General features: G+C 42.6%; 2 protein-coding genes across 10 annotated transcripts in view; one reads left to right on the forward strand and one right to left on the reverse strand.

Annotated features, from left to right (window-relative positions):
* The window catches only part of MPP3 (MAGUK p55 scaffold protein 3), a 27,585-nt gene extending 17,690 nt beyond the window's left edge, over positions 1-9,895 (reverse strand). For 5 of the 6 annotated variants that reach the window (XM_075443730.1, XM_075443729.1, XM_075443731.1 and 2 more), the window contains exons 1-8: positions 9,773-9,895; positions 6,926-7,010; positions 6,624-6,734; positions 5,259-5,377; positions 4,685-4,762; positions 2,661-2,741; positions 1,996-2,133; positions 949-1,030 (exon numbers count right to left, since the gene is read on the reverse strand). In XM_075443730.1, the coding sequence (XP_075299845.1) occupies positions 949-1,030; positions 1,996-2,133; positions 2,661-2,741; positions 4,685-4,762; positions 5,259-5,377; positions 6,624-6,648 (523 nt within the window). In that variant the 5' untranslated portion in view covers positions 6,649-6,734; positions 6,926-7,010; positions 9,773-9,895. The remainder of the gene's footprint in view (positions 1-948; positions 1,031-1,995; positions 2,134-2,660; positions 2,742-4,684; positions 4,763-5,258; positions 5,378-6,623; positions 6,735-6,925; positions 7,011-9,772) is intronic. The other variant, XM_075443732.1, reaches the window with a different exon arrangement.
* Positions 9,280-27,006, forward strand: LOC104338709 (G protein-activated inward rectifier potassium channel 1). Of its 4 annotated transcripts, none has more exons than XM_075443734.1 (5): positions 9,936-10,276; positions 10,683-10,790; positions 14,542-16,031; positions 22,479-22,695; positions 24,383-27,006. In XM_075443734.1, exons 3-5 carry the CDS (start codon positions 15,381-15,383, stop codon positions 24,952-24,954), a joined length of 1,440 nt encoding a protein of 479 aa, XP_075299849.1. In that variant the 5' UTR covers positions 9,936-10,276; positions 10,683-10,790; positions 14,542-15,380; the 3' UTR covers positions 24,955-27,006. The 4 variants fall into 4 exon arrangements, 3 of the variants coding, with proteins under 3 accessions (XP_075299848.1, XP_075299849.1, XP_075299850.1); XM_075443735.1 differs by having other exon boundaries at positions 9,936-10,104; XR_012766251.1 differs by lacking the exons at positions 9,936-10,276; positions 10,683-10,790; positions 24,383-27,006 and adding exons at positions 9,280-9,719; positions 20,659-20,808 and having other exon boundaries at positions 22,479-22,552.

Here is a 27,006-nt window from a genome sequence, read left to right on the forward strand (position 1 = left end):
TGTTATATAACTACTGTTAACCAACATAAAAGAATTTTTCAGTAAATCATTTAGAAAACAACACGATACACTGAATAAACCAAGATACTAGATTAAGGGTAAAAAACAACTTCTCCCATCTCTGTTGGCATTTTTTCCTAGCAGCTATTTTAGAGAAAAACACATCTAATTAAATTAATAAATTACCGATGCAATACAGAAATGCCAAGCGCAAGCTCTAGTCATTTTACATTTATTTATCAGATTACACTAATCTGAAGAATGATAACGATCACGAAGAAAGCTCTAAATGGCTAATATTTTTTCATCAGAGTAATTCATTCATTTTGGGATTGCATTACTTGTATATTAAGAAAAGTTCATGAGGCTTGGAGTCTATAAATCTCATGTAAGGCCAATTCAGCCTATTTAATAAAATCCAGATGATCACCTTCTAGAAAATGCAAGATCACATATTGCACGGATTAACCCTGTAGGTCCTGAAAGCATGCTGAATGACAGCCTACACGTGGAAGTCTCTCCTGCCACTAGACACCAGAAATTCAGTTGTCAGGTGAGCTTACCATGCAGACCCCCTTTACAGTCAATAAGGAAGAAGGGCAATTCCAGCAGTGACCTATCCCATTCTAAAGCTCCTTGGGATGATCTGTTCTCCAACAACATCCATCTCCCTCCACTGACTACACAGAGAGCCTACATACGGGTTCAGACTTGACATCTAACAGTTGCCTATTAAAATTTCGATAGGCTGTTATCTTTTTTCACAAAACAGTCTATACATAAACACTCATGTCTAAGGGACTCGTTTGGAAATGAACAACCATCAGATTTAGCTAGACACTATCTCTCCAGGTATGTGTATACAGTACATGTGTCTGTGCATAATTTTGGAAATTTTAACACAGTTTACAAATGCAATTTTAAATCCCCTTTTCTTCAGAAATTTACCACTGCGATCAGCTGCACCACCTCTCATGATCCTTGCTACAATCACAGCTCCTGTATGCTCATCTCTTCTGATGGTAGCTCCCTGAAATAAAACATACCCACCCCCAACCCCCCCCAAGAAACCATCATAAGAAATTTGCTTAGAATACAGTGAGCTTTGAAATAACATGTAAGCTAATGTGTCCTCTAAACTGGAATTAATTTGTTCTATAAATTTTGTCTTCCTCCTTGACAATTTTCACCATTATTCAACTTTTGCCTGTGCCCGTATCACGTGATTGTGGGAAGGTGTGCACACCTTCCTTTCTGCTGACTTTGATGAGTGCTTACACTACCTATGTTATTGTGGTGATCAAAGTCACTCAAGTGTGCAAAACAGAATGTCTTACAACAAGCCTTTTCTATGTGTCTTCTGAATCTTTGTACAAAACAGACAGCACTTTTCCATATAAAAGCAAGGAAAGCCAAGTAATTAGATTTTTTTCTTTTCTTCTCCTACCACTGCTGGCAATATAAAGCTTTAATCCGGAATTAAGTCACTGCTGTCTTCTATCACTTACTGTCATATACAAAAAGCACTTCAGCAGATTTGTTCCCTGACGCAACTGTTTTTTCTTAGGAAATCAATTCTTCCATTTGTATAAAATTAGTACCTTGTCAATATAACATTTATACACAGCTATCAAACATACTCTTACCATACGTCACTGACTTTCATGCGAATGAAGGCATTAATTCATTGAACGTTAGCTGCAATATGAAAAGCGTTAATATGTATAATACACATCATTGCTTCAACATATAGTTTCCTCAGGGATCGTGTTCCCTGCGTTTACTGACATTATAAACCATGCCTATAAAGCACCTCACGCAAAATTGTGAAGGTGTATTTACCAAAGTTTTCTTTTTATGTTATTTTACTAGCTTCAGAACACTTCTAGGTTTTGCAGACTATTTGACGACATCTTCAAGTATCTCCTCCATACTCACAATAATGCTTTTGCACTACAGAACTTTATGACTAGAGATGGGTTATCTTATATGTACCAAGGGTTCTTTATTTTTCACTAGTCGAACGATTTTCACCGATTCCTCATCAAAATCATCATCAAAGTTATCTGGTAGAGGTGGAAGGACTGGGTCAAAGTTCTTCTGTGCTACAGTGTCATGCACTACAAGCATTGCCTGCATAAAGGAAATAAGAAACAGTAATGTATGGGGTAATATTAGTTTCCAGTTCTTATCTTTCCAGCATTACATCAAACTTAAACCTCCCGCTTCCCACCCTCACCATAAATCCCCTCAAGAAGATTTAGCAATTATCTTACCCATCATGTAAACTATATATTGCTATATGTCGATATCTAAAGTAAATCCAGGCAATAACAAAGCTCAGCCTAAGTAAGCTTACAGGATGGATGTGGACTATAGAAAGCAAAAAGTTTGGAAATGGTATTCTTTTCTGCTCCCTCAGAAAATATTGACGAGACGGAAGACAACATGGTCCATTATGCATAAAAGGCCGACGCTGTGTCTTCTCAATCCCTTTCGCATCCTAAAGCCAGTGTAGAAAATCACCGTGGAATAGAACTGCAGTTTGTAGGAGGTTTTTCTTTTCTCTTAGGGACTCTCCAGTGCAACTTTTCCATTGCAAAATATGCTACTGGAATTCTGCAAACGAATTTCGTTAAGGTCGCTACTGTATTTTTTACCCTGAGATGTGGTGTTGACAACAGCTGAAGTAGCTCTTTTTCTTCATTATTCACTGGTGCGGTCTGCAATTCTTCTATTACCTTTAAAATAAAAATTAACAACCTCAGAATAAAAGCAGTCCACCATATACGATGATACATTTCCAACTGAGTGTTTCTGGTGTTTGCTAACTTCTATCATTCTTCAAAGTAGTGTGCACAGATCAAAAACAATCCCAAACAGTAGTGCGTGAATCATAAAAGAAATTAAAATTTCTTCATCTACTTCATTTTTATGAGACAGTGCAGAGAGACATAATCAGAAATCAGGATCCTAGCTCCTAAACGTACATTTTAAGAGTGATTCCGTCAACGTCATTCCAGGAACGAGTTCTGAAATTTTGAATTCTATACAGAATCCGTAAGCGATATGTGAAACTACATTCTTGGGCTTGCAAAGCCTGGATACTCAAATATGCTCTGGAGTCTCAGGCCTTCCAAACAAAAGATCAGAGATACAATGGAAGCACTTTTGCACCAGGCTGATTGGGTGGGAGGAGAGAGAAGGGGGAGGAGGAAGTGAGCATGGGTTGAGGCAAGAGAGATTTCCTTTCCCCGTAAAGGGTTCTAGATAGAGAAGTTCTATAGTCCTTTATATAACTTCTCTGCTGTTTAGAAGATGATAATTTTGTATGACTTGACAGGCAGCAGTGCCGAAACCTCTATGCAAACAGTAAGCTATCTGTGGGAAAGGGAAGAGAGGGTATGCTGCAGGTTAAGATGGGGCAGTGGGGTCTCCTGGCTTTGCAAAGGCAGGAATTCTAGCTCCCAAACCTTCCACAGCCCTTTGTTACACCTTGGAAGGAAACAGCTGCAAGCCACTTGTAAAAAGCTGTCAAAGGCAATATAAATTTCACTCTTCCAGGGACATGACACTTTACAAATAAATCTAAGATACAACTATGCTCTGTGAACAGATTAGGGGATGAATGGATTGAGGGCAGCCCTGTGGAGAAGGACTTGGGGATACTGATGGATGAAAGATCAGATACATGATGGCAATGTGTGCTTGCAGCCCAGAAAGCCAGTCGTATCCCAGGCTGCATAAAGAGAAGCATGGCCAGCAGGTCAAGGGATGCGATTCTGCCCCTCTACTCCATTCTCATGAGGACCCCCTCCATCTGGAGTACTGCATCCAGTTCCAGGGTCCCCAGTACAAGACAGACATGGACCTGTTAGAGCATGGTCCAGAGGTCTGCAAAAATGATGCGAGGGCTAGAACATCTCTCCTATGCAGAAAGGTTGAGAGAGCTGGGGTTGCTCAGACTTGAGGACAGAAGGCTCCAAGGAGACTTTATTGCTGCCTTTCAAAATATGAATGGGGCTTAAAAGAAAGATGGGGAAAAGCTCTTTACTGAGACCTGTAGTGACAGGACAAGGGGTGGCAGTTTTAAATTGAAAGAGGTCAGATTTATACTGGACATAAGGAAGAAATTTTTTTACGACCAGGGTGGTGAGACGCTGGAACAGGTTGCCCAGAGAAGCTGTGGATGCCCCGTCCCTGGAAGGGTGCAAGGCCAGGTTGGACAGGGCTTTGAGCAACCTGATCTAGCGAATGGTGCCCCATGTCAGGGCAGTTAGACTAGATGATTTTTCAAGGTCCCTTCCAACCCAAACCATTCTATGTGAACAGCAGTGCTGCTTGGGTTGTAATGGGTTTAAGTCCCTAAGACCGAATGCTTAGCTGGGATAGTCTATCGCCAAGGAAGGACTGCACGCATTTTGAAGCCTCTCCCTTATGAAGGCCATTAATAACATCCTTCTCTTCTACCTGCCTGTGTCTGTCTTCACATGACATTTAATGACAAGACATTTTTGAGCCCTCATTTCCTTGATCAATCGTGAGTGAAACTAGCCACCAGATTCTGAAGACAGTTGGAGAAGATGAGAAATATATACACATATAGCACGATTGCCAAGTTTTGATTTGTTAGAAAAGCAGGCTTAAATAACAGGAAAATAAGGAGACGAAAATCTTTACTCACATCTTCAACTAATCCTGCTGCACTATGTAAAACAGGAGTTGGACTCTGTCTTTCATAATGACGGAGTTTTTCATGAATCTGAAAAAGATTATTCAGATATATCACTACAGAGAGATACAAAACTTGCTAATTATACCTACACTGGAATATTTTTATATTTAAGGAATATATTTTTTCTGAGATATGTGTCAGAAAAATAACCTCTCTTGGATTTATTTTTGTTTTGTTTAGGAGTTTTTTAGTTTTCTTTTTGCTCATACTAGTTTCACAGACAGCCAGAAAAATCTGTTACGACTTCAGCAGCGTAAGGGAAAAAATGAAGCTATTTCACACTGCTTTTTAGCTATGGGGCACTGTATCTGCATTCTGGCAATCAAGGCAGAAATGTTTTTTCTGAACAAAATATGTTAACTGTCAATGAGCGTTCTTCACATTTGTGCTTAAATAAATATATGCTTTGGTCTTTATAGAATTCAGAAAAAAAGAGCTTTGGGAAAGTAAACAGTTAATAAATCAAGGGAACAGAGAATAAGTAACCTGTAAGGAAAATACATGTTCATAAATGAACTTTTACCTTCATCAGGTAGCTGAGACTCTTTTCACTGAAAACATCCCTAAGGAATCCCACTTCCTCTTTATGATTTGAATCAGGTCTTAGCTGGGATGTCAAAAGGGCCAAAGTTTCATGCAATCCTAAATTATAATTCAAGACAGAACAAAACCTTTGTAGATAGCATGTCTCACAAGACCTTCTTTTGCAGACTCAACATCAGCTACATTTTCTTGGGTACCATCTTGGTGATCATTAAGCTGCAGAGAGATTTGTGCTTACCTTCCACTAATTTTGTAAGCGGCAAACACAGCTTAAGATATAATACTTAACAGATTAAGGCAAAAGCTACCAAAGCAATACATATTTTTAAAGACATTACTTTTGAAGTTTCCCCCTTAATGTTAATTACTCTTTGTTTCTAGAACAGCTAGCCCTCTAACAAACTTCAAGTTATTAGAGTGCCACAGCAGACTCGCAAAATGTCTGAACTTTCTCCTTTGTTGCACAGCTACCAGCTCTACTTCCTGAGAAACTTTGCTTACAAGCGTTATCCTGCCCTTGCTACTTCTGAGGCACCTGTTAGAAGTCAGGCCTGACCAGAGGAGGAAAGGACTGGTATAGATCTCCACTGCAGTGGAAGCAAAGCTTGTGGCTAGTTTTCTAAGAAGTGCTTAAATCATCAATATCCCAATTTTGCAATGCACAGGGCCAGACAAACGTTAGGTTTCTCCTGGTGGACCATGGCCAGGAAAAAAAAAAACAAAAAAAAAAAAGGAGAAAAAAAAAAGAGAAAGTGAGGGTGGGGCTAAAATCTGCTCCTTTGGCTATTCTCTCCATGAACTTTAGAGTGCATTTGGATCCAGGAGACTCAAACTCACTTCTGCTTTAAAGCTCAGTATCATTAGCATATATGACTTCACCCTGGGTAGCATACTGGAGCAGCTGGTTAGCAAGCCTTGAATGGAATCACTGTTTTTTAAGTCAAATGGAAGAATATTAACAAAGCTCGCCAACACCTAATCAGAAAATACCAAGAAGTAGCACAGCAAGAAGCAGAGATACAAGGGCTGATCTTTAATAAGCACGTGTAGAAGCCAGTGTTACAGTGAGAGGTCCCAATCTGTCCATTGGAGCCTGTCTATCAGTATATATTCAGGGGCTCTAGGGTTCTTATGAAACCAGGTGTTTCCTGAAATCTGACTAACTTTATTAATTTCTACCTTTTATACTCCACCTTCCTTGTATTCTTTTAAGTAATTGCTAAGAAATCTAGTTGAACTATCATAACACTATTTTATTTAACTCTAATTTGAATTCGTTTCTTGCGTGAAACACATACACTAAGATTGCAGTCACCAGTCTGTTGAAAGCATGCAGATTAGTTACCTGAGTCTTCCGAAAGCACTGGCATGGCTTTGTTCTTAATCTTAGAGACAAACGTTCAACTTAAAGCAACACAACTGTTTCTTCTTTCTGGACTGGGATTCAGAGGCAGTCCTGAAATGAGCAAAGATAATAGCTAAGCTCAAGCATACAAGAAAAATGGCAATCATGTAAAAACAGTAAATTCCCAGTACATTTTTCTCTCAAGTGTTCAGTTTAACCTGAATCAGGCAGAGTCCTGCAGTTTTTCTGCTATGCAAGCTGCAACACGAAAAACATCATGTTATATAACAACCATACGGTACCTTGGATAAAGCTGATGCTGAAGAGAGCAGATGCTTCCTTATTCTATTCTCAAGATAGACAGCCTTAGAAGGCCTAAGCAGCTGTCTGAAAAGACAGAAAAGAAAAAAGCACCAATAAACACCATATGCACAGAAACAGAGCATGTAGGAAGATGCTGTCATGACAAGACGTTCCAGGGCTTCCTAAAAGCACACCTCAAAGGAATTTACATCCCCCTGGCATTCTGATGCAGACCATTCTACCATTACTTGCAACTCATTAAAGCTAGTGGCAGTGTCACTCCATCAATCTTGGTCATGAGTATTAAGGATGCTACAACAAATAAGGCTACTTCCATTGCTCAGAGATTCCATTAGATGCTTTTATTGCTGATTTTTCTTGTCACTGAGAGCAAATGACTCCAGAGTAATTTCATTTCAAACTGCAAGACTGAATCTATGCTCACAATCACCAGTCCAAGATGAAACGGTTTGCACGTTCCAGGACATTTAAAATCTCATTCATGCTCATAAAATCCATCAGACTAATGCTTGCAGAAAAATAAACAGTCATAACAGCATGGAAAAAGGATTAGAAATGTGGGATACCTCAACTCTTTACTAAATGCAACATAGGATGCTCCTTCTGTTTCTATCTGTAGATAGATCCCTTGATATTTTGATCGCATGACAGAAGTTTGGTGGTTTTCTGATTCAACTTTATTTTGACTAGCTGCCTGAATATACTGTAGTACTGCATGGCAAAGTAGCATATACCAGTTTAGTATTTTCCAGATTCCTGAGTTTCCCTACAACATACTGAAATATTAAGCTCAATAGTCACCTGTGCTTTGCATCCCATATTTTCTACTTAATTGGAAAATTAAGTATGCTACGCTTAGTTAGTCCACCTGGGTATCAAAACATAACTAAGTTCTATAAGCAAGTGAACTGAAAGAGTGTTGGAATTTCACTCTAATCCATGGATTGTACTCCAGTGTATTACACATACTACACGTTTATTTAATTAACCTTCAAAAGCCATTGTATTACCTATTGCTTTGAAGAAATAAACATTTCACACATACCTACACACACTTCACGCCAAAAGAAATGTACAGGCAATTCACTCAGCTGCTCTGGTTCCTCGGCTATTGCATTTCATTTCACATGTATTTAAAATCTTCTCTAAATATCAAGAAAGGGAACTTTAAGTCATTGCTCTGTCTTTGTAACAATGTGTTTCCCACAGTCAAACTTATTTAGCACCAAAAGCCAAGAAAACCCAAGTATCTTCCAGACTCTTAGTGAAACAGTATCCCACATAGGAATCTGGAAAATCTATGTTTTAACATCTCAAACACCTGACAGCAAACTCAGGAGCACCAGAATTAGACGAGTTAGGCACCACAGTCAAAATGGAGGCTTCCCCTAGAGGCACTTCCCATGCTCTGTAAAAATCCTGTTAGCCACGACTGACTGGAATGAACAGTCAGAAGAATGAAAAGCATTTCATATCCAATAATTTGTCACCAGCACGCTCCATGTCAATACTCAGGGCTGGCTGCAAGGTATTAAACTCAGCCCAGCACATGACACTTTGCAAGACGGGCTCAAAACCATGAATTTGTCCTTTCAAATGTTGGAGTATGAATAAGCTCAAATACACTTTTCCTCTTTAAAAGTATCTACCCTAAACCATAATTCATTTTTCACACACATCTTCGCCCACCTGTTCGCAAGACAGAATGTTTGAGCCACCTTCCTTGCCTAGACAAAAGACTGTTGATATGTGGAAAGAGCTTAATAAACTGAACTGATGCTGTGCATGGGGTAAAACAAGGGGATTAAACAAGTAGCATAATATGCTTTAGCATATCCCCGTTACCTCGGAAAATAAACTTAGTGTGGCTCACAGCCTAATACAACACAAAGCTTCTGTAATCCAGATGTATCGGTCAAAGCAGTAGATTTCATTTTGGAAAGCAGTTGCATTTTAACATCTTCCCTGGAGAAGATTAGAAAATGCATCTGCATGCTGATAAGATCACAGCCGATAGCTAAGGGAGATACAGCATTTCTCCTCACTTTGCTTTTGTGTACAAAAGTGTTCAAATCTGACTGAACTAGTCTTTTGCCGAGTGCTATACCTACTTCAGCACTGAAAGCGGGACTGCTCTGACAGCTGAACGAAGTACGGAGAAAAGCGCACCGTTCCCTGTTGGGCACCACGGGGACGGGCTCTCCGTCCGAGCCCCCCCAGCAGGCGCGCAACTCCACGGCCCGGCGCTCGGGACCGGACGCCGCCCGTGGGCCGGCGGTGTGGACTCAGCCCGGCGACCTGGGGGCTTGGCGGGAACCCGAGGGGAGGAGCACGGCGAGGCGAACCAGCTCCCTCGGCACCGCTGGGCACGACTCTCCGCCCCGGAGAGATTTCCATGCGCTCCACCAAGCTCGGGCACCGATGACTGTCGGCGGCAAGGCCAGCGTGGCCGACCCTCCCTCACGGCCCAGCCGCGGCCCCAACGGGTATGGAGCGAGATTACGCCCCAGATCGGACTCCCCACACGCCGGCAGCGAGATGTCCTCTTCCAGACCTGCTTCCCAAGCCGCGAGGCCAAGCCCTGCAAGCGCCTCTCCGGCCCCACCTCCACCACCCGGAGGATTCGGCGGGGCTTCCGCTAGGCACGGCCGCAACTCCATGGCCTCGGCCAGAACCCGCCAGGCAAACCCCAGCGTCGAAAGCTGCGTCAGAGCCAGGCCCGGCCCGGCCACGCCCGGCTACAAAATGGCGTCGCCCTAGCTGCCTCTGCAGGTACAGAGCCGCGCCGCGCTTCGAGAGCAATGCTGCCGCCGGGCGACCGTTACCTGCGGGTGCGGGCCCAAGTCCGAGCCCGTGCGGTGCTGGCTGTCTGCCCCGGCAGACCGCGCAGCAGCTCCCCGACGCTCGCGTCCCTGCGGCCCGCTGCGCCCCTCGCTCATGCGCCCTGAGAGCTCTTCTACGCGCCGCCTCCCTCCCTCCCTCCCCCAACCTGCCCCTGGCCGGGCAGGCGACTGCGCCAGGGCTGGGGACGGCTGCGGCCGCCTGGCTCGTTGTCAGTTGCTGGAAACTCGCCGCGGAACGGGAGCGTATGGTGGGGGCGGCAGCGCACCGTCAAGCCGAGCGGCTGCGAGCTCCAGCCGGGGGGTTCGTTCCAGAGGTGCCGGCGCCGGACGCGGCTTTCCCGTGAAGGGCTCCACGCCCCTCCAGGGGAGTCCCGCTCTGCGCCCCCCACCCCACACCCCCCGTTGCCACGACCCAGCACCGCTCTGCGCCACCCGGGCTGCAGAGCTCCCTTCTCTGAAGTCACCCTTGGGGAGCGAGTGTCGATGGTGGTGAGCGTAGCCATCTTAGTCCCGTAGCTAGCAGGTGTCAGTTGTGCTGTGGCACTGGAAGACTTGAGGACACTGCAGTAGCTTTCTGGATTTTTGCATAGGGTGATTCAGCGCGGGGAGGTGGGGGGCGGGGGCTCGGCACTGGATAGTGCACAAAAAAAGTTGGGGGCAAATCGTGCTGGTGGAGTTTTGGTGGCCAGGCATCAAGGGAGCAGAAGCTTACAGGCTGATGACATAGGACAGCTGGCACAGCACGCACAAAAAACGATCCAGGCCTTAAAGACAAAAAAATATATTCAGCGAAGTAAAATGGGTTGCCAATGCAGAGAAAAAAAAGAGACGGTGGATAAAAATTGCAGCAGTATGGCAGAAGATCTGAGGTAGCATCTTTTTTTTTTCCTAGAAAAATTTTGTGTTATTTGGGAGATAGAGATGCTAGCAACAGATAGAGCTTTACCTTGCACAGTATTCTCTCCAGCTCTTCAATCCTTAAAAGTCCTCAGCAGTAAAGGTAGGACAATCTATGAGCCATTTACCAGATGCAATACTAAGTAATAATTTAGGAGCGTAGCTACTTTGGTCAGTCAAGCTCTTGGGAGTAAACCATCCTTTTAAAACATACATGTATATGAAGGCTAGTCTGCAGAACACAACATTACTCTGGAAATAATAACCAAGTTATTTATCAAAGTATTTACCACAGATTCATGGTAATTTTATGTTTTATAGAAGTTAATGTATAATTAAATACTAATTTCTCCAAAGCTATTCATTAGTGATATGTCATTACGATGACAAATGGCATTAACTAAAGACAAAGTTGAAATGCTTCCCAGTATTCTCCTAAGGTTCACCTGAACAAAGAATAACGTGAAAGAAAATAACATTTTCCTTCTTCTAGGCCAGGGTACAAACAGCCGTACTTCCATCTGCAGCAATCACTACTGTGATTGTAAAACTTCTAAAATTTGTCAAAATAGAGTGAGAAAGGCATGTGGAGACATGTCAGCAGGCTGCTTTGATCACTGTTAAATTTTGTTTAATTTGTAAAAAATGTATATATGAATACAGTTTCTTCAGTCAAGTCACAGTTGCACAACTAATTGCTAAATCTGTTCTACTTCTTTACAGTTCTTTGCTGCAGATGGTTGCAAGATCTACTCAGTGTGGTTTTGCAGATACGATGGCAGCAATATTAGTAAATGCATACAGGATCAGCCGGTTTCTTCAAATATAAGTTAATCATTACAAGAACAGCTAATAATACTTTAGCAGTCTGCTGCTAGTGGGGTACTGCTTCTGTGATCTGTCAGTCATGCAGAATAACTGTCTATTGTCTTACAAAAATGGGGAACTTAAAATTTTGAAAGTGAATGTGTTGCCCTTTTAAAGACTGCTTTTTCTCCCAACAAGTACCCTTTCAAGCAGAAAGTAAGCAAATATTTCCAAAGTGAAAGCAAGTCTTTTGTCAGCTCTTAACAAATTATTGAAGTGACAAATTCCAGTTTCTGAAAGAAAGCCTGCCTAAAATCCAGTAGATAAAAATCTCTGAACCTCAGAAGATCATGTTTTCAAACACTAGTATCAGGCTGAAAATAGGCTGAAAAAGATCCAAAGGTCACAATCAGATTTTTCTTTGGCTAGAATTAGAAGAGAATAGAAGAGAGGAGTTGAGTTCTATCTGATATTTTGCTTTTTTCAGCAGCAGCTGAGTCAGATTGAAATACTGCTATGAGAGTCCATACGGAATACCTGCTTTAATTATGTAAAACACCTTTTCCTATGCATGCCATCATAATGATTTGGAAAATGCAGTCAGGGCAATCCAGTTTGTGAACAGTCATTTGTAGAATTTTTTTTTACATCTAGTCCAGCCTTGAAAGTCTTGAAGTTTCTTCCTGCTTGTGAAGTACGTTGATATGCGTATGAAAAACATTCTATAAGATTATTTATTTTTTGACAAATGAAGGCTACCAACTGGAATTCTTAGGTATAAACCACCCCTACTAACCCTTGGGGCATAAATCAACAACTTGTTTGCAGCAGATCACCGAACAGAAATGATTCTACTGACTTGTCGGGATTTTTTTGTTTTAATGTGTCACAAAAAAGATATTTCCAGGCAGTGGGGCTCTTCTCAGTGAGACTGAGTTTAGCAAGTTTACTCTTTCAATAGGAATGCAACTCCTTCTGTCTTGAAAGACCAGCACATTAGTAATGTATACTGAAGCTGCATGATATGCATCTACATTATCCCAAGATGCAACTCTGCACTGTCACATCACTACTAGCCTTGTATTCTATCTACAAATTCCATCTGCCCTCGCAGTAAGCAACACAGGTGTTTGTCCAGGAAGACCCAGGCTCCTACTTTCTACCTGACATTTTGAAAAGCAGCTAATACAATTGAAGGTCAGGATGTATCCACATGATAAATATATGCCATCTGGGAGGGGGATCAGGAGGCAAAATCAGAGGAAGGTGCTCGTATGATGGGCATACCCAGTATTCTTCCTGTGAACAGAAGAGTGTCAGGTCACCCCACAACTTAAGATGGTGTCTGCTAGCAGTCAGTATGGGTCTTCGGCTAATTAACCTCCAGCATACCCCGAGGTACTGTTTACACAGCAGTACAGACAGAACTCCTGCTGTTTTGGAATACAGTTTCACCACTACAGACAGCAGTAATGCTACTACCTGTAGTTGTAGACAGAAATTCATGATGAGTGTAACTGTTTGGATAGGCTAAGATGTGCCACATTTGTACAGTGCAAGTAGCCAGTTTGCTGAACAGTGGACTTCCCTAGAAGCTGAAGATCTATGTTAAAGGGAATTAAAACTGTACGTTTCTGCCCTGACTGAGCACACAGCACTTCTGTTTCATCTTCCCTTCTGTGTGAGACTGAGACATTGGGTTTGGTGAGTGACCACAGGGAGTCCAGATTGCAGTGGGAGCAAGGCACCTGTCATACTCAGGAGGCAAAATGCAGGAGCATTCTTCAAAAACAGAGAGCCTCCAGAACAGGCAGGGAGCTATGCAGAAGTTTTTAAAGATCGAAGTTTCAGCTTTGGTTTCAAGTTTGATCTGGCTCCAGAACGCAAGCATTAACTGTTCCTGTGGTACTACATACAGACTAATGAGCCTTGTTGAGAGCCAACAAGCTGCAGCATCTGCATGGTGCTGAAACACTGATGTGAGCTGTGTATTCTTTCCACCTTCCAGCACGCTCTAGCATAGATACGCATGAAATCACATGACAAAAGCCATCAAGCACTTCTCAGTTGGTGGTAAGGCTTGGCATCATCTGCTTAGCCTGCAAGGAAGGAGTGTGGAATTACCAAACCTGGATATTTGTGTCCTGTACAGCTAGGTAGTAAAATTTCTCTTCAATGTGTCTTGAACAGGAAACTTCCCTTCAAAAGATACAATATATGATTTTTAAAATTAATGGAGAGTTAGAAGGTAGACTCTTCTGTGACTGTCTCCCCCATGGGTATTAAGAAACTGTCCAATCAGCAGGCACATGCCTGGAGATACATGATTATTGTTGGACCGTTAAAAAATAAATGAAAGGGCTTTATTTACATCTTGGATGATGCATTCTCACCAACTCCATTGCTCTCGTCTTTCTTTTGCAAGAAATACCAAAAGTATAATACTCTTCTGGTAATGGATACTTAGGGACAAGAAAATATTTTTTTAAAGCTTGGTTGACCAGTGGAATTAATCTCAAATTGTTAGGCCCATCTGATATTTGCTTTCCATATTTGCGGTGGCAATTATATGCTTGATTTGGGAGAAAGCTAGAGGGAACTGTGATTCTCTTGAGTTCAGGAAAATATGGCTCCTGAAATACCACAAAGCACCTACTGCAGCTAGGCACAGAGCCTCCTTGAAAAGTATTAATGAAGTAATGTCAAGACTGATAGGGTGAACATCTTAAAAATACTTGCTTAGGCTTTAGCATTTGGTGAAAATACTGAAACTAAACTTCAGACTAATCACTAGTTATTACATATTCTAAAACCTCAGTAACTGTGGGCTATGGTTTTGTAATGACAATGCTTTGATGAAAATTAGGTGTTGAAGTGACTGACCTGAATGATAATATTGTTCTTATATAACCGAGAATTAAATTCAAATACTGATTATTTTCGAGAAGCAACATTAAAAATAATGAGGGAGGGGGAGAGAGAAAGTCAGTAGCATAGCCCCACTTTGAGCTGCTAATGCCGTTACTAATTAACACTGCTGATTTCAGATCGTTTTTTGTCCATCAAAAAGATGACAGCTGCGTTGAAATCGTTGAAGCTTCTCGGGAACCGTCTTTCAAACAGTTTCTCTGCTATTTCGGCGGAAAGCAGGAACTCCGATGGACTAGGCCTGGTTTAGCTGGAATACTTTTCTTTCAGCGGCGGACTGAGCATCAGCATCATCGCATTCCTTTGTTTAAGGGCTGACCTATCTCACGATTTCCTTTTAAAATCCCTAGTGATGCCGGCACCACGGCTTCTCCGCGGGTGACTCGGTGCCGCTCACATTATCATGCTGATCTCCGGCAGCCCGAACTCCGCTACCAGGGTGTTGCGGTGAAACAGCGTTTGTGAAGTCCTCACTCGTCCTCGCCCGAGGGTCTGTGAGCGCGGAACGAGGCGCTGACTGCAAACGGCGACCAACCGCCTAGCTCGGGGGCGGCACTCCCCGCTGCGCTTCCTTCGGCCTCCGCCGCCCGGACCGCCAGACCCCGCGCCACCGCCGGCCGCCCCGCACGGCTGAGCGCGCCGACCCAGGCTCTCCCCCCGCCCCGGTCCCCGGCGAGCTCCGCCCCGCCCCCGCCCACCGGCCCGGCTCGTTCATCGGCTGCGCAGTCCCGCTCTCGGTCTCCTCGCCGCTCCCCTGCCCGGCCTTCCCCTGCGACAGCGCCTGGCGAGGGGGTGCGGGGGTGGGGGTGTCTCTCCGAGTCAGCGGCGCTGACTCCCGCTCTGCGGGCACATCCGGGCGCGCCTCGTTCCTCGGGGGCTGCTGCGCGCAGGCAGCGACGTGCTGCCGCCCCCCCCCCCCCGCCGCATCCTCACCGCGCCCGCGGAGGGCGTCGGCAGCATGTCTGCCGTGCGCAGGAAGTTTGGGGACGAGTACCATGCGGTGAGCTCGGCTCGCGGTGGCACCCGCAGAGAGAGGCAGCGCTTCGTGGACAAGAACGGGCGCTGCAATGTGCAACACGGGAACCTTGGTGGTGAGAGCAGCCGTTACCTCTCCGACCTCTTCACCACGCTGGTGGACCTCAAGTGGCGCTGGAACCTGCTCATCTTTCTGCTGACCTACACAGTCGCCTGGCTGGTCATGGCCTCGATGTGGTGGGGCATCGCCTACCTGCGAGGTGACCTGCACCAGGCGCATGACGACACGTACAGTCCATGCGTGGCCAACGTGTACAACTTTCCCTCCGCCTTCCTCTTCTTCATAGAGACCGAGGCCACAATTGGCTACGGGCACCGCTACATTACCGAGCGCTGCCCTGAGGGCATCGTGCTCTTCCTGTTCCAGTCGCTGCTGGGCTCCATCGTCGATGCGTTCCTCATTGGCTGCATGTTCATCAAGATGTCCCAGCCCAAGAAGCGAGCTGAGACCCTTATGTTCAGCCGTGCCGCAGTAGTCTCGCAGCGGGATGGCAAGCTCTGCCTCATGTTCCGTGTGGGCAACCTGCGCAACAGCCACATGGTGTCTGCCCAGATCCGCTGCAAGCTGATCAAGGTGAGGCCTGGTGCGACAGCGGGCGGGATGAAGCACATGGCTTGTGGTGGCTGATGCGAGCACAGTGCCATCCAAGTGCAACCACATGTCCATAGTATGGGTAGCGTGGGGCTTCCCCTGTGCAGCCTCTGCTGCTGCCTGCTGGGAGGCTCTGCCTTGTCCCAGGGGCAGCTGCCCTGTCCCTTGGCATGTGAACGAGAGGTTGTGGCCAGGGCAATATGAAGGGCTGCGTAAAAATTTGCTGTGGCTGCCCATAGTGCAAGCCACAAAAGAGCCAAGCAGGCATATGGGAAAAGGCAGTCTCATCAAAGAGCTCCAAGGATCATTCTCGTGGGTTGTGAGGCTGGCAGGAAGCCACTTTCGTCAGGAAGGATCGATGTGTCAGGAGAAAGGATAAGCTGCAGGGACGGATGCTAAGGCATGCCCCTTAGCAGGTGACAGCTAGGAATAAGAAATTGATTATACCGGTTTTGTGGTGACATTAAATTAGGACAAAGATAATCCTTGATCTCCTCTTCCCCTTGGGGAACTTGTAGTTCTTTACCCCATGGTTCCAGCCAGTGGCCTCCCAGTGTTTCAGAGGGATTGTACAGGTGCTTTAGTGGAAAGTCCCTTTGATTGTCACCAGTATCTATTTATTAATCACTGACAATGGTCAGCATAATTCAGAATACAAGAAAACTGCAATTCAAAGGAGATCATAACCAAAAAAACCAAAGAAATCATGAGGGTTTGATGGGCACTGAAGTCTGAAAGACGCATCGGGCGGGAGTCAAATGAAACGAAAACACTGTGTGTGGCATGCCGAGATGAAGCAACATAGCAGCTACGTCTGGTCACAGGAACATTCTTGATGGGGAGCATCAGAAGCTGTATCCCAGTGATGATGTGAATTGGAGAATATCATATTTGAATGTTGTAAATGTTCTATATTCTCTATGCTAATCCTCTCTTTGGAGCAGTTGTTTGGCCATTTTAATAATCTGCTGAAACAAGCGTTGATACAGTAGGTGCCAGGACAATGGTAAATGCAAAAGGCTGTGTTCCTTCTGTTCTGTGCAGAACGCTTGACTGAGCTGTTAATTTTTCTTGCCATAGAATACCATTTCAAATGAAGAATCTGCTAAGATTCAAAAAGAGGTTGGATATATATATGGGAATAAGCTGTCGGGAGTTGCAATGGAGTGATTTTTGTAGGAATTCGAAAGCCAGCTAACCTGTGATTTTTGTTGATCTCCAACTATTAAAAATTAGCAGAAAGCCTCCCTGAAAGTATTTAATTCTGTATCTCATCCAAGATGGAATGCAAATCAAAGTGGAATAAAAGCAGTATCACAGTTGTGTTTTTACAGTTATAGTAATTAGCTATAAACTTCTTTTGAAATAAGGCACCAAACACACCACCTGGTGTGCTTTCTGCTGATAATTCTATTGATACACAATGCTGGTGTGCAGAAGATTGGGACAGAAAACACAAGGAGATTTGATGTACCTGCTTGACTGATTTGTCTTATGATAGCTGTTTCATGGACTAGACAACGAATCAGTGAGTAATACTTCATTTCTTTCAAACGATCATAATGCCCATGACTTGTTTTCAGGCTGCTTGCGGCATGTGGCAAATATAAGCGATGGACACAGGAAACTTTAAAAGTGAATGTGTACTAGCTGCCTCCTCAGTCCTCATTAAGAGATGTGGTATTGGTTTCTGTGTCTTTCTGTAAATCCTTCTCAGTTTGTTGAGATGCCCCTTGAACTGGACACGCTATGCCAGCAGTCAGCGGCTGTTCCAGCCGTGCGTGAATTTACATCAGCTGCTTTGCAGTAGCTTTGTGTGTCCTGTAAACTTACAGTGAATGTGCCGGAGCTTGCTTGCCATTTTTCTTTAGCGAGTTTTGCCTTTTTGTGATTTGTGCTCTTTCCACTGTGCCTTGTGCAGTGCCCTTGACAGCTGATCTTGCTGCACTTCTCCAATTAGACAGCTGATCTTGCAACACTTCTCCAATTAGATATCTGGAATTTTTTTTACTTATGTCACAGTGAAAGAATGTGAAGAAATATGTCTTATCACACTTTTGTACTTGAGATAGGAGCCATATTTAGTAGTGAACATAGTGTTTCAGTGGGACCAATGGAGCCCCAAGGATTTACCTTGGTAAAGAAGTATACCAATCTAAGTCTGTCTGAATGCATTTGCTGAAAGTGTGATATATGCCCTAGGATATTTGGTAGATTACAGTGGTGCCACCACACTGTGCTGGCTTTTATTGGTCCAGGGGACTGCCCAGCAGCATGGTGTAGTGATGTCACAGGGAAGTCTGCAGCCCTTTTTGGACTGACTTATGGAGAGTTTGGAAGACAGAGTTACAAGACTAAGCGTGCATGTTTCAGCAAAGACTTTTCGAGAAACCCAGGTCTTTCTAATTTATGTTAGTCCTCTAGAAGCAGGAAAAAGCAGACTCATGGGGCAAGAAATAGAAAGAAGTTGGTTATAACTAGATGCTGAAAATGTGTTGTTCCAGGTCCTGGCCTTTTCAGTGTCACAGTGAACTGTATTTTTCTGCCTGTTAGTTCCAGTTAGTGCGGTTGAGCAGTGTGGTGATAGCAGCAGTAACCAATATCTGCTGTATGGCAATCAGTGGTGATTTTTTTAAAAATTAGTTACAATACCTGTTTTTATCTTTTGATGGGACTACAGATGTCACTGATAAACATGATAGTGTTGGTGTGTAAAGTGGTCTGTAAAGTGTTTCACCTAGTAGCGTAGGACATTTTGATTCAGAAAGCGGAGGAAAGTAAAATCATCGTAGCCTGCTTTCAATACATGCTAAGCAATAATTTTAAAAATACAGTTGTGAAGCATAGTAGCCATAGAGCCAGTGCACTTTGAGTTATGACCAACAGGCACCTATTCTTTGAGCTGTACTAATTAACAGCTTTGAATAAGCTGAAAGCAAACATAATTTTAACAAAAAGTTCTCAGATGATAGATAACAGGCATTGCGGGTAAGTAAGAAGACCCATTATACTGTGATCTCAATAACTTGATAAGCAGGACACGTGCAGAAGGTGCAAACAATATGTTTTTTAGTATCACAGAATCATTAAGATTGGAAGGGACTTCCAGAGGTCTCTAGTCCAACCTCCTGCTCAAAGCCTAGTGAGCTAGGAGGTCGGACCGGGTTGCTCTGAGCTTCTTCCAGTCTGGTTTTGGAAACCTTGAAGGACAAAGACTGCACAGCCTTGCTGGGCAAGCTCTTCCACTGCTTAACTGTCCTTATGATAGAAAAGTTTTCCTTCAATCCAGTCTAAACTTCTCTTGTATGAACTTAAGCCTGTTGTCTCTCTTGCTCCCGCTGTGCACTGGTGTGAAGAGCATGGCTCCATTTTCTTGCTTGCTTTCCTCTTAGGTTTTGGAAGGTTGCTGTTAGATCCCCCTATATGCCTTCTCTTCTCTGGTCTGAACAAGCCCAGCTCACTCAAGTTGTATTTACAGCTTGAGGCAACTATGCTATATTAAAAAGTAGCAGTCATGCTAGGAATTATCTGAGCTAGAGCTCCAGATATAGTGTCACTACCAAAAAACCTTAGAATTCTTTAACAGTGGTATCAAAGCAACAACTTCCTATTATTTCAGTTATGTAGTACATAATAAATGTTCTTGCAAGCTGCTAGTCTAAGGGTGGGGCAGAAGCACAGACAGGTGAGATCAGCCTTTTTCCTGTCAAATACCAGAACTGGAAATACCATAATACTGCATGGCAAATTAGCATGTACCCGTTTAGCATTTTCTAGATTCCTCTGTTTCTCTACAATGTACTGCAATATTTAGCTCAATGATCATCTGTCTTTTGCATCCTGTGTTTTCTACTCCAATGCTTAAGTAGTCCACCTGGGGTATCAAAACATAATTATGTGAGCTCTCTAAATGAGTGGACTGAAAGAGGGTTAATAATAAAACTGTGTTGTGTCCAATTAAAGATAAACAGCAGGGTTTAGAAAAGAGCCAGGAATGAATAAAGGATAGGAGTGAAGACTCAAAGGGCATAAAATGTTTGGTCAGACACAAAAACAGACTAAGTTGTTATGCAGTGGAAGTCTGCCTAGTAATAGGAAACAAAACAAAGATACAGTGGCAGAGAGTTAAAGATGGAAAAATTCAGACACAGAAGGAGTCTTTTTTTCTTAGCTGTGAGGCAGTTATCCTGTGGAGAAACTCATCTAGACCTTTGGATTCTCCATCTCTGGCCACATTTAAAATGAAAGGTGGAGCGTTTCTAAGTAATTGTGCTCTTGTTCAAGCATGTATTATTCTGCAGAATTTATTTGGCTTTGTGTTACGTGGGTGGTCAAAATAAAGCATCACAATTGTTCCTCCCAAACTTATTGCTGACAGTCAGTAGTCCTCTGCCCTGTTTTGTGATCGTTTGAGTAAAGCTATATTTATGAAACAAAGGTTGCTGGCTAGAAGTCTTAACGTATAAGGGCTATTAAGCTATCTTCATTCAGGTTGATTTCTTTTTATTTAACAAATAAATTTATTTTAAAAATTCTCCATGCCCGGCGTGAATCAGTCCTGTATGTAAGATACTGAATACCTCAAACACAGCCTTTTGCTTTGTCCTAGATCCATTACCTCTGATCGTCCTAGCTGGATTTGTTTACTATTGAGTGGATTTGATTGAAGACTTTTCCACAGAGAAAAATGGTTTGTAGATGAAACAGATCTGAAGTCATTCAGGCAGCAATTTGTGCAAATATGCACATCTTTGTCTAGGTAATTGTATTTGATAAAACTTTGGCAAAATGTGAGGTTTAGATGTTGGTTCATACAGCTCATGTTGAGCCTTGTTACCTTGGAGCAAAGATCATACACTGCCAACCAATTTGTGCATCCGCTGAAAGTACAGTAGCCAGGCAATAAAAGCAGTGGCGTAGCCTGCAGCTTAGTTCTGCAGGTTCCCTCAGGAAAAGAGTAAAGATGTTTTTGCAATAGGTTCATTACACCTTTGCCTATAACAGAGACTGTCACAATTGCTACGTAGGAGTGGTTTTGATTGCTTTTATTTTGTAGCACTGCCTTTTATCTTTCAAAGCACAGATAATCTGTGAGAATGCTTTTACAAGCAATCAGCTGACATTTTCCCCGTCCTCGTCAGTAGTGAGGAAGCTGAGTCTTGTGTGAGGGAGAACTTGGTTATTTAGATTAGGAGGGTTTTTTTTATCCTCAGCAGAAGAACAGACACATAGCACATAACTAAAATAATGCATCATATTTAGTAAGGAGCTGTACTCTACCAGCTACCTAACTACTTATGTAATCACCAGGAAGTACCAGGCAGTTAAAAATTCAGCATTTTTAAGATACGGGTGAAGTGTTGACACAATCTGAAGGTACACTAGTTGCTTAGGGATTTATTTTAAAGACAGAAACTTTCTTAAAAGAATATCAATCAAAGCTAACAACAAAACTGCTAGCTTCAGCTTGCTCTCAGGACTAATGAATGGAGTTTCCAAGCAATGGAACCAATACATTTGTCAGTACCAATGCAACACAGTTAAAACTATTTAGTAATTACAGAATAATCTGTCATTTGTAATCAATAGTTGGCTTCTTAAGGAGTTAAGTGCTTTCTAATCAAGCGATAAGCAGAAAGGATTTTAAATAGGCTCTGCAAAGCTTCTAATTTTAATGGACAATTTCCACCAGAGACCTTTAAAGCAATCAGCTGAGGAGCTGCCTGGCCAACTGATCTAATTTACTTTGAATACCAGGAAAATATAGAGGGAGCACTACAGGGTGGGGATAAGCTATCATATCAGTATTTTTATTGGACCTGTGAAATAATGTGAATAAAAACAAGGTACTTAGTTTAATAATGGTCATAAGTTCAGCAGTAGGTGGTACATGCAAATTGGCAAAGGATGATAGCGTCATTAATATCGATTCCAATGGTTTTGTGGAAATGTCACTTACCAGACATACTGTACAATTACTATGATGCTTACATGTGAGTTAGTACACCACAGTGTCTGCCAAACAAAAATTAGTATCATATAACAATAATGAAACATGAATTTAGGCATTACAGTGTGCCAGGCTTGTAGATTTTGTTCTCGTCAATGGGAATTTTTGCCACAGGACGTTTATGGTGAACATCTGTTACAAGGCGTGTAGTGTGGTACCCGATGTTTTCACCTGTACATATGTATCAATCATAGTAAATGTTGTAGATGATGAGGACATCTAGTGGCATGATAAGAAAAGTAAAAATTGGTCATATATAGTAGCCTTACAGTATTTAGTGTTACTTATAATGACATTATGAGGACCCCAGACCTAATATGTAGATGGTAATTTTGTGAAAGAGGCAGGTTTAAACTTCATTGCATTGATTTCATGTTTTGCATTACATGGTGATTACTAAATCCTCTTTTCATCTTTAGTCCAGACAGACACCAGAGGGAGAATTTCTGCCGCTAGACCAGTGTGAACTGGATGTTGGATTTGGAACTGGAGCTGACCAGCTGTTTTTAGTTTCCCCATTAACGATCTGTCATGAAATTAACTCAAAGAGCCCCTTCTTTTGTCTCTCGCAAAGATCACTGAGAAGCGAGCAATTTGAAATCGTTGTCATCCTTGAAGGAATTGTTGAGACTACCGGTAAGATTTTGAATAATGTGCATGCTCTGATTTTCAGTCTTTGTTTTCAGTCCTGATATTTTTAGTGTGCTAATCTTTTCAGGATGCTAATCCTGGATGCTCCAGAATACGCTGCCATATGCTACAGAGCTTTAGTGGCTTTTACGAGCCAATGGGAGACCTCTCTTCCCTGTAGGGGGTCTGCTTTTCCGATGCCCAAAGTGCCCAGTACATCCAAGAAGAGCTGCACCCTGCCATTCTTTGAGTATGGCATGTAGAGGAGTACAGCACCCTTAAGAGACTCTTGTTGTAAGGACCACTACTCTGAAAGAACGTTGAACTTTAAAAGTTGTGAGTGTTGCAAAATCACTTCCAGCCTAGCTTGCATTAAATTGAATGCAAAATAACAAATGCAGTTTTACGGTACAAATACAGACGACCTAGATGTAAAGACTGTAGGAACACGTGGTTATTGGCAAATACGACCAGGGCTTTTTTTTATTGTTGTTTAATTTTAAATTCTGATACAGTGTTGTCCAGATGACAGCTGACATTGTGGCCTTGTCATTTAAGTACTTAATTCTTTTATGAATCCCTTGGCAATGCACTGCGGTTACAAAAGAAGCTCTGTGTCAAGGATCCATGCGTACTGTTGAAGTCCAAATTATTCAGTACGTTCATCGATATTCTGATCTTCCTCTCCCTTCTTTTGATGGTTTGTTAAACTTTGATTAATCAAGGAGCATTTTAATCCTTCTTTCAACAAGATTACTGGTTGCCCAGTTCCTGCCTTAGAAACAAACAGTAATGTCCTTTTGGCACAGCCAAGTGCAGTCATCTCATGCCAGACAGGAAACAAAACTGACCGGTTATCATGCACGTGCTGGACCTAGCCCTGAAAAGTACACCATCTATCGGGACAGTACACTCTTTCACGTCAAGTGCGACAGTCTTTAGATCCCCACAGAAGCCTCTTCTCATCCCACAACTGAACCACGTATCTTAGATAAACATGCATTCATAACTGCACTTAATGCAATTGCCTAACTGGGTATCGGAAGGGAAACATTTTACACTTGTCAGAGAATTAATGTAGCGGTGATGGGCTTACTGACTGCTAATTCTGCCTCTGAAGAGTACAATGACAGTAAAGTTCTACTCACCTGGGATGTTTTTATTAACTGTCATCAGCACTGTTGCACTGAGATTGTAACAGATTTGTTGGCTTGGTTAGAACACATTTTAGCTGTCAGTTCACACATGTGAATACTGCCAATAATGTATGTTTGCATTAAGTGGAACAAATTCTTCTGTAAGCTTTACAGCGGAACCTATGTCTTAGCATGGAAGACAGCTGCAGTGTCTCTGCACAGCTTTTGTCTTGACATGCTATTTTGAGAAAAAGTAGCCTAGCCTATAGAAGGCACAGAAAATTAAATTTCTCATTTAGCTTTGGCTCCCCCCACACCTGATCTTTGCCGGAGAATTCTGTAAGCCTTAGCCAGGCAATGGTTCTTTCTCCCATGGTGGCTTCCAGTAAAGACTTTTACATACAAACTGTAAGATCGCTCCATTTTTTAATCTATAAATTTGTTAGCTGACAGGTTACAATTGATTTTTATCCGTCAGGCTTACCTTGTATTTTTGTTCCATATGCCAGTCTGCTTGCTCACATTAGAATGCCATGCTCTTGTCTCTGTTTCTGTAGGAATGACGTGTCAAGCTAGGACATCATATACAGAAGATGAAGTTCTTTGGGGTCACAGGTTCCTCCCGGTAATGTCCCTAGAAGATGGCTTTTTCCGTGTGGATTATTCTCAGTTTCATGCTACGTTTGAAGTTCCCACTCCTCCTTACAGTGTTAAAGAGCAAGAAGACAACCTGCCCCTATCATCTCCTTTGAATAGTCCTGTCAATGATAAAGCCAGAAGAGAACAGCCTTATTCACTTGACTGTATTGATGTTGCAGGAAAGAAAAACAAGCTCTCTCTTAAACATCAGAAGATTAGCTTGAGAAAGGAAGACCTTCCAAGAAGAGCCCTTGGAATGAGTTCCAGTAACATAGAGAAGACTTGCAGTACTGGCGATCTCTTGAAAATTGAAGAAATAAGTCCCGTCTCTGATGGTGAAGACGGTGATGACAGGATACAGCTGAAAGCCTTAAAAATAAATGCTGAGGCCTTGACTCAGTCTACCGGCAATCTTGAGTTACAGAAGAACCCTCCAAGTGTGTGCGCTCTAGAGGTGAAACTGGAAGATCATTTTCCTGCCAGACTTTGAAACATGAACTCTGATTGCCTCTCTTAAGACCAGAAGCAATAGGAGTTGTTGCTGATAAACTGCATTCGAGACTGCTGACCTGAAAGAGTTGTCTTACCATAAAGTCATAATTTGGTTTTGTCACTTTCAGGAAGAACAGTCCTTTTTGTATAATTGTTTTGTACAGATCCAACTTAGGTAACTTAGTAGGACTTTGCGGGGCCGTAAGAGATTGCTGCCCTAACGATGTTTATCGGCATGCTTATTGCAAATCTACATTGTCTTCCGTATATGCAGATGCTTTTTTCACAAAGCAAGGACCAGATCCTTAGTTGCAGGGTGAAATGTTCAGAGATCAAGCCAAAAAGGGTGTAAGACCAGCTGAAACACAGTTTTGTGCAGCTCACGTCTTGGACTGTTCCTGATATATAGAACAACAGAACACAGGAAGAATCTGTGATGCTCTTTGGTCATAGCCCAGTTCTGTCTCAGTAACCCCGTTGGAAGGTGGCCTTCCTGTGCAGCCTAGTGGCATGCACCCTTCTTTCTTGATGATTGTGGCATGCCAGCTGCGTGCCCTCAGAGTCTCGTTCATTGTCATTCAGGTAAAGGAATTCGTGTCGTTTGACTTACATCAGCTCTCATAAAAGTGAGGATCGTTTATCCTGTCCAAAATTAGACCCCAGGGGGTTTGATCATGTGGATCACATCTTGAATTTTAACAACCGTATCACCACTCACTGTGCAGGGAACTTGAGGTCGGTAGCTCAATTTAATGTCTCATACCTCAACTTCCTGAAATTGTAGTCTGGAGACTCCTCGTAAGTAAATAAAAGCAAAGCGGTAGATAATGCTCAGTCATTACAGGAATGGAGAATAGTATGTACACATCTCAGAGTTTTACTAATGAACGTTAGGGTCTTTGATGTTGCTCTTTTTTTGTTATATTTGCCTTTTCCATTTATGTATGATTCTCAATAATATTGTATATTTGACATTTATAATGTTATGCAATTTATTGCAGGGTAGAACCCTGTTTGAACATAAATGTATTAAGATCCTGAAAGAAAAGTCAGCATAGGTCTGTAACGTGAGGTGTGCAGCTGAGAGAGGGCTTTCATGCTTTGGAGCATAATGGAGCGTTCTCGCAAAGTGCTTCTGCTAATAATGGTGATTTACTTTCAGTTGTTGAATGAGTATTTAGAAGATCAACCCTGGAGTACGGCAATCTTACATGTAGAAATGACTAAAAAGATGTCAGTGAAGATTTACACAGAGGTGTTGGTGTTTTGGTATTCAGTATCTTGTTAAAGTGTCGTGCAGCTTTTTCTAAGTGACTGGTCTTGAACAAGAGGGAAAAATGCTCTTCTGGTTTTAAAACAAATCTTGTGTAACTGAAATTACTGTTCACCTTACTGATCATCAGGAAGTGGTGAGAGCTAGACTTTGACTTTCTTAGATTCCCTGAGGTTCTGCACTTCAGAATAATCGCATTACTATTCAGCTGTTCTGCTGTCCATCTTGATCTATGAAAGAGGTCTTTTTTTCCAGTTGGTAGGGAGCAAGCGTAATCAGATGTTGCTGTTCTGTAAAATGCGATGTTCAGTAGCTCAGCGTATAGAGTGCTTATCACTAGCAGAGCACTCTGCATCAGAAGGATCAAATTTGGCTCATGTTAGGAGGACAGAGTTCAGTGAAATTTAAAAAGGTATTTACTGTGGCCATATCCATGGGGAACGCGTGCTTCGATGACTGGAATGGAGAGGTAAAGTGATATATACAAGCCAGGGATGGCTTGGCTAGCATAAATCGCTATTTCTTGTTTTTGATCTCCTACTTGCGATGTGAAACTGGAAAATAGTATTTTGTACAGGGATAGGATTTGTTGTTGTTTGTTTTCAACACAAATTTCAACATTATTATATATTTATAAATCTGTATTTTCAGTTATTAAATGTATTAGTATGGGATGTTTAGATGACAGCCTAAAGTCTTGATGGATGATGACTCTGCCTACTCTTCAGAACAGCCAAAATCAGTATAAAATAAAATTACATCCGCCTTGGGTCTCAA

This window comes from Opisthocomus hoazin, chromosome 26 (genome assembly GCF_030867145.1).
Source record: "Opisthocomus hoazin isolate bOpiHoa1 chromosome 26, bOpiHoa1.hap1, whole genome shotgun sequence".
NCBI lineage: Eukaryota > Metazoa > Chordata > Aves > Opisthocomiformes > Opisthocomidae > Opisthocomus > Opisthocomus hoazin.

Bases quoted from the DNA above. Each gene is read 5' to 3' on its own strand.
- LOC104338709 (XM_075443733.1), top strand. From the start codon at position 15,381: ATGTCTGCCGTGCGCAGGAAGTTTGGGGACGAGTACCATGCGGTGAGC. The intron at 16,032-22,478 runs GTGAGGCCTGGT...TTTCATCTTTAG, and splicing joins TCCGCTGCAAGCTGATCAAG to TCCAGACAGACACCAGAGGG. The intron at 22,696-24,382 runs GTAAGATTTTGA...CTGTTTCTGTAG, and splicing joins AGGAATTGTTGAGACTACCG to GAATGACGTGTCAAGCTAGG.